Consider the following 6,993-nt stretch of genomic DNA (forward strand, 5'->3'; position numbering starts at 1 on the left):
ACACACACACACACACACACACACACACACACACACACACACACACAGGCAAGCAGATCTTTATGAGTTCAAGGCCAGGCTGATCTATATAGGGCATTCCAGGCCAGCCTGGGTTACGTAGTGAGATCCTGTCTCAGAAAGAAAGGGAGGAGGGAGATTTCATTGCTTTGCAATATTAATATTAAAACTACCTTTATCTTTGAAACTGGAGTGGGGTTACACAAGGTCAGCCTCTTGTGAGACAGCTTCTGAAGTCGAGGCTGGGTTTCTCTCTCTTTTATTTCTAACATTTTAGGGTTTTTTTTTTTTTTTTTTTGAGATGGGAGTCTCACTTTAATCAGATTCCCTCAATGGCAGATGGCTTTCCTTCTCTGTGTGTAAGAACCCACCTCTGTCTTCTGGGTGTATGGTTAGAATGAGCTCCGAGTGTTTGGGGTTGCAGGGACCTCACGGGGGCAGGGCCAGGGTGGTGGTGGCATGGAGCAGGCAACAGCCAGCAGTGTTTGGGTTTTATGATGTTTGTAGGAAGTCCTACCCATGCAGAAGGTGACAAGACTGTTAAGAGGGGTCATCTGGGGAAATTGATTTCCTGGTCACTAGAAGAACCCTGAAGACAGCTTTGTCCCCAAGTTAACCCCAGCCTACTCCTGTTTAAGTTTGACTGGATGCTGCTGGCTTATTGTTTGGAATCATTCATGTTTATGCAGCTAGGCAGCTAGGTAGGCTGAGCAGGCAAAACACAGGCCATGGGCATCTAACATGAACTCTGCTCTGCCTCTGTTTTCCCTCAAGACAAGGTTTCTTTTGTGTAGCCCTGGCTGTCCCGGGACTCTCTGTCGACCAGGGAGGCCTATGTGACTTCTTTACAAACCAGTTTGCCAGTTCTTATCTAAGATGATGATGGCTGCTACTTCTTCCTCTTCCTCCTCTTTAGCCTTCTCTTCCTTTTATATAGGGTCTAATGTAGCTCAGGCTCTCTCTGAAGTCACCACATACCCAAAGGTGTCCTTGAACTGGTCCCCTGCCTCTCTACCTTTCTAGTGCTGGGATTCCAGCCCCATATCATTGTATCCAGGTGCTGGGGGTGGGCCCAGGGCTTTGTGTGACAGTCCCAGAATGCTCCTCCTACCTGTTAGTTTTGTTTTGCTTTTTTTTTTTTTTTTTGTGCCAGGGATAGAGTTCAGCTCTCTCAGGTGCTGGCCAACTGCTCTCCCACTGAGCCGCATCCCAAGTACTGGTGTTTTGTTGCATTTCTAGTCTTAACTGTGTATCCCAGGCTGGCTTTGAATCAAAATCTTCCTGCCTCTGTCTTTCTAGTGACAGGATCTCAGGTGTTTACCACCATGCCTGGTTGTACCTCATTTCACATGTCATTTGTACTTGGGTGGCATACTTAGGATACTGGTTTTGGGTTTGGGCCCCCATCTAAAGTTTCCAGGGTGGCCCTGTATCAAGAGAATTATTTTTGCAAAGACCTTTTTTGAGTCAGGGTCTCATATATCCAAGGCTGGCCTCCAACTCCTTCAGGTAGTCAAAAATGACCTTGAACTCCTGATTCTCCTGCCTGTGTCTCCTGAGTGCTGGAATTACAAGCTTGTACATCTGGTATTGAGAATCAAACTCTGAGCTTTGTGCATGCAGGGACATATTCTTCCAGATGGCCTTTAGCTCCACCCCCAGCCCATCAAAGGCCCTTAAGGGGGTTCCAGCGCGAGTGCATGAACCCATGTTCTTGGCTGCACCCAACCTCGTTCCACAGCTGGTGACCTGTTCCTTGTGTCTCTCTTCCCAGATGCATCGCTGGCTGCTGCTTCATCCCATTCTGTGTAGACGCCTTGCAGGACGTGGACCATTACTGCCCCAACTGCAAAGCTCTCCTGGGCACCTACAAGCGTTTGTAGGACTCGGCCAGCCAGCCACCAGGGAGGTAGTAGACAAGTACTACCGGAAGTCACCTGACCCTTGCCCAGCACAGCCAGAAGAGGTCCTTCCTTGATCTCATCTCTTCATGGGCTCCATCTTCATGTCTTTTAGGGGGTGGGAAAGGTCGGAAAAGTAACAAACTTCCCAGAAACTGCTGCTGGAGCTGTGCCCTGCACATGCGAAGACGTGGACCTTGGGTGTTGTTTCAAGGGTTTACCTCCTGCTCACGTTACCCCACTAACTGATGGTTACCCCATTTGCATCCCCTCCGATGATTTACCATTGGCTGCCTCCTCTTCCTCAGTGGGCCTTCCTGGTGCCAATCTCAAACCCCAAAGCCACAGTTTGCCTTATTTCTCACTGTTTGGCTTGATCTGTTCCGTCTCTTCCCATCCCTAATGACTGAGACTTCGCCTTAAAGACGTTGCAGTTCTGTAATTGCAGACTTCTCCGGCACTCAGAATCATTTTAATTTCATAAGTTTTTTTTTTCCAAGTGCACAGAAGGGCTGCTGACACCCACCAGTCACATACAGATAAGGTCACTAGTACTAAATAAAAGGCTCGAAGCCTGTCCTGTCTCAGTCCCTGTCCTGTGAAGGGGCTTCTTCCTCACACAGTTTCCAGGAACTCCCTTTGTTCTTAAACACATATGGAAGTTACTTGGCAGGGAGACATTTCTAGAATAATTTTTGTAATCATGATACAACCTTCATTTCTCCATTTGCTGATGTGTTTTTAGTTGGTTTTGTTTTAGTTTTTCACATACAGTCCAGCTTGTTGCCTAGGCCAGCCTTGAACTCCGAGGCAATCCTGTCTTTGCCTCTCAAATACCCAGGGCTTTCCACATGTGCCTCTGCATCTACTGGGCTTTTTGTTCTGTTTTGCTTTGACAGAAAAACAAACAGGTAATTTCATCGACTGCCTATGTAGGTTTGGTGTTGTTTAGAAAACCTTGTCTCCATGGGGCTTCTTTGGGGGAGTCAGGGGACCCCTATTTGAGCCCATGCTTCATGCCGAGAGATTGGCTGCTGGAGCTCCCTGAAACCTGATTTCATTTTTTAGAGATGAGCCTGTGTGGTACAGCCATCATGGTCTCCAACATCAACAGACCAGGAAGAAGGATGCCAAAGACAAGTTCAGGGTTCTTTCTAGGGTGAGCACTCTGTCATGTATAATACTGACACAGTCTGGCCAGCTTCTCAGGAGGCCCTGACCCATCCTAAGCCTACACAAGATCTGCTGCAAATATCAGTGTATGAAGTCAACCTGACCTGGAACAGAAGTCTGCATATTGGTTAAGATACAGCCTAGCCATTGACCAAGCTGGTCATACGATGATCCAGAAGTACTAGCCATCATTTTTGCAGTGAATTATGGGTACCATACATGACTTTGATGATATCTGCTTTTAAACAAATAAAATCTTTGATCATTCAGTGAACGATTCAGTTCACCTGTTATGAAGAAAGGCCTCGTGTTGTGTTTCCAGGCGTTACCCAAAGAATCTTAAATTGCTCTGTTACATTAGAAAATCCTTCGAGACCCACACCTCAGGCTTCAACCGTAGCAAGATGACCGTTGCTAAAGAGTTGCATTAGAAGGTTTGGCTGTCGGGGGCCCATAGTCGTCATTGATGGCAGCAAGCCATGGCTTTCAAGCTTTAATAAAACGCCAAGAAGAAAGCTGTCCTCATTCATTCTCTGAACAAAACCCCCTTGTTCATTGGCCCGGCGTGACTATGAGATGCTAGGAGAGGGGGTGCCAAGCCCGAAGCGTGGCTGCCACCCCTTTCTCCTACCTGTGGTGACAGCTTCAAGTTGAAAGGTGTGGGGGAATCAAGTCATTTAGTTGTGGTTTATATTGCACTGAAACCCTTATTTGTGTTCTTGTGAAATCGCTGCTCGTGGGGTCTCCACTGTGTGGCTTCTCTTTTATTTGGTCAAGTTTAAGGCTGTGCAGTTAGAAGTTTGGCTGTCATTGTGATGTGTAACTGATCTCAAGCTGGTATTCATTACACATGCAGAGTCTTCTAAACAAAGGCCCTGTGTCAGGACTTCAAGATATATATTACATGGAGTTAAATGCCAGATGGCCATGTGCTTTTGTGAATTTAGATTCCTGCTACTGTTTCTTGGAGGTAGACGAGTAAGTTAAGCTAGCTGACCCCTCAGGTCCACAGATCTACCTAGGCAGACTCTGCTATCTGGCTAACAGTCAGCGTACGTCCTAGGTTTCCTCCTACCACACCCCAAACAGGATGGAGGTTGTGTGGGGACTCTATAGAGACTCTCGGTTTGAACATGGCTGGCCTTGGTGCCCAATTCCCCAATACATGGAGGGGTGGATGTTTCCTGCTGAGCCTGTTGGTAGAGAAGCTGGAAGGGCAATACAGGATGCCACACGGGAAGTGACTAGCCTTCAGTACCTTTCTGCTCTTGGACCACCACTTTTGACTTGCAGTATGTGGTAGGTGTGAAAGCTTCTTTCTCTGGGTCTCCTCACCTGACTGCCATTTCCTCACTCCTTCTTGCCTGTTCTTTACTACTAGGGATGGAACCCATGGCCTCTCTCACCCTAGGTACAGGACTAGGTCAAAAACCTGCCTTCCTAGGGAGTTCAGCTACAGGCCATTCTTATTGAGTTTGACTGTGTGCCTAAAGACCCCACGGAGGGATAGAGGGGTCACGGGACCTTCACCTGATTCCAGGCACTCCCTGTCTGCATGTAGCCTCTGGAAGGCCTGGAGAGCCAAGAAGACTAGGGGAGAGACATCTCCAGTGTGGCTGTGGGGAAAACCTCACTCCTGCTTGGTAATGACTTTCCTTTGCAACTTTATGGAAGAGGAGAATCACATCCTTGCAACAAACCCCTTACCTATGTTCTATAAGGAGTCCCAGTAAACTCATTCATGCCCTGAATGAACTTGGGTAGAACTTGGCCTGGATTTGTCATTTCAACCTTGGGAGGAGAGAGGTAGAATTTGTTTACATCCTTAGGAATTTTAGTAACATTGTGACATCTCAAGCCCTTGATTTGGCCATTTATTTGGCCATTGGTTTTTCTGTTCTGTTTTGGTTTGGAACCAGGTCAGGGTACACAGTTCAGGCAGACAGGGAGATCTAGAGATGACTTCACTCTACCTCCCCTCTCCCAACCCCAGCTCTGGGATGAAAGGCACTACCACTCTTAAAGACTTAAGAATGCAGAAGAAGGCACATGGAAGGACTACTGGGGGCAGGGGAACTTGAGGCTGCCTTCCTAGGCTGTAATTTGCATTTTGTGTTCGTGTCTGAAATTAAACAGTAAGAAGAATGCTTGTCCCGTGCCAAATGGGAGGTGGTGGCTGGGGATCGGCCTTCCTTCCATAGGCTTTAGTCTAAGTCAGACAAGAATGTGCATCTGGCTGAGGGGTCTTTTGTGTGTCTTCTTGGGTGTGTGCTTGTAGGGGTTTGGGTGTGGCTGGAGTGGGGGCCTGTTATATAAGCTTTTCTAAAATGGTAGTGTAGCCCTGTGATTCGGGAGCTTGGTGTGTGTGTGTGTTTGTGTGTGTGTGTGTGTGTGTGTGTGTGTGTGAGAGAGAGAGAGAGAGAGAGAGAGAGAGAGAGAGAGAGAGAGAGAGATGTCTGATGACAGTGACATGGCCAGCTGACCAGCTGCCAGCCTAGGATCAGCTGTTTGTGGCCACTGGAGCATAATGACAGGGTGCGTCCCGTGTCACTGTGTGGTTGATTTGGTTCTTTCTGCTGCTGTTCTAAGTTTGTGCTCTCTTGTTTTGTGCACAGCTTGCCCTGTGCCTGGCAGCAGTGAGTCAATGCAGGCCTCCACCTAAGACAGTTGTGAGTGTGTTTGTGTGTGTCTTTCTGTCTCTATGTAGAGGACAGAACAGAAATGTCTGCTCAGAGTCTGAAGTCCAAGCCCCTTGAGAGAAGCTGCTACGATCCCTTGCTGACATGGGCACTGAAGGATGCCCAAGCACGATTCTGCCTGGCTTTCCCTACTTTCAGCCCTTCAGTCTTGCCTGGAGTCCCAGCCAGGGCAAGACAGTGGGAAAGTCTCAGCTGGGCCATGTGAATGTCTTGGCAAGCATTTGTACATGGAGCCTGGGGCCAAACCCCTCTAGCGACCTGACCAGTGTAGGCTGGCTATCACAGAAACACTTTCATTGTATTGTTTTGATAATTAGAAGAGGAAATGCCTAGATACACAGTAACTAGCCTTCCTCCTTTAACAGCCAAGGAGCTGAGCTATCTCTCCAGCCCAATATGATGATAACATACTGACTTGGGCTTGGGCTTCACAGCAGACAATTCAGACGATCTCCTGAAGAATTAGGTCAGTTACGCCCCCCTTTTTGTCCGTGAACTTTTATGTGGCTATGTAGCCAAGAATGACCTTGAATTTCTGTTCTTCCTGCCCCACCTCCCTAGTGCTAGGATACAAGCAAGCACCAGTTGCCAGGTTTATGTATGCTAGAGATGGAACCAGAACCCCAAACATGCTAGCAAAATACTCTGCCACTGAACTGATGTCCAACTTCTATGGTTGACTGCTGTCTGGCCTGGGATAGTCTTCACAAGGGATGGAGCATTCTGTAAGCCCTGAGTGAGTATGTGCCATGTTCCAGGACACAGCCTTGAACATGAGAGGCTTTTGTGCCTGACAGCCTCAGTTCCGTATCTTGGACCCATATGGTAGAAGGAGGGCTTAACTCCAACAAGTTGTCCTCTGAGCTCCACACATGCACCACGGCACAAACTCACAAATACAATAACTAAACGTAATAAAAAAGGTGTCCAAAAATAACACCATCATGTCCCCCTACTTCTTTACGATGACAGTCTTGCTTGTAAATGCTCACTGAGATGCCTTCACTCCTGCCAAGAACCCGGAAAGAAAGGCAGCCTTCGGTGACACAAATAAAGCAAGGGGGCTTGTGGAGGCTGTGCATGCTGGGTAGCAATGTCAGAACTGTTCACAGCAGAGGGACTTCGGGTCTAAAATTCACCCAGGGCTGGTTAGAATACATTGTGGCACTGGTCACGTCCTTCTGTGTTGTTGGAGGTGGGGG

The 6,993-nt window shown here is 47.8% G+C and overlaps 1 protein-coding gene across 4 annotated transcripts in view; it reads left to right on the forward strand.

Annotated features, from left to right (window-relative positions):
* The window catches only part of Litaf (lipopolysaccharide induced TNF factor), a 36,143-nt gene extending 32,782 nt beyond the window's left edge, over positions 1 to 3,361 (forward strand). For all 4 annotated transcript variants that reach the window (XM_028778407.1, XM_028778408.1, XM_028778409.1 and 1 more), the window contains exon 4: positions 1,793 to 3,361. In XM_028778407.1, the coding sequence (XP_028634240.1) occupies positions 1,793 to 1,901 (109 nt within the window). In that variant the 3' untranslated portion in view covers positions 1,902 to 3,361. The remainder of the gene's footprint in view (positions 1 to 1,792) is intronic.
* The last annotated feature ends 3,632 nt before the right edge of the window (positions 3,362 to 6,993 follow it).

The sequence above is a fragment of the Grammomys surdaster genome, unplaced genomic scaffold, assembly GCF_004785775.1.
Source record: "Grammomys surdaster isolate TR1022 unplaced genomic scaffold, NIH_TR_1.0 334, whole genome shotgun sequence".
Taxonomy (NCBI): domain Eukaryota; kingdom Metazoa; phylum Chordata; class Mammalia; order Rodentia; family Muridae; genus Grammomys; species Grammomys surdaster.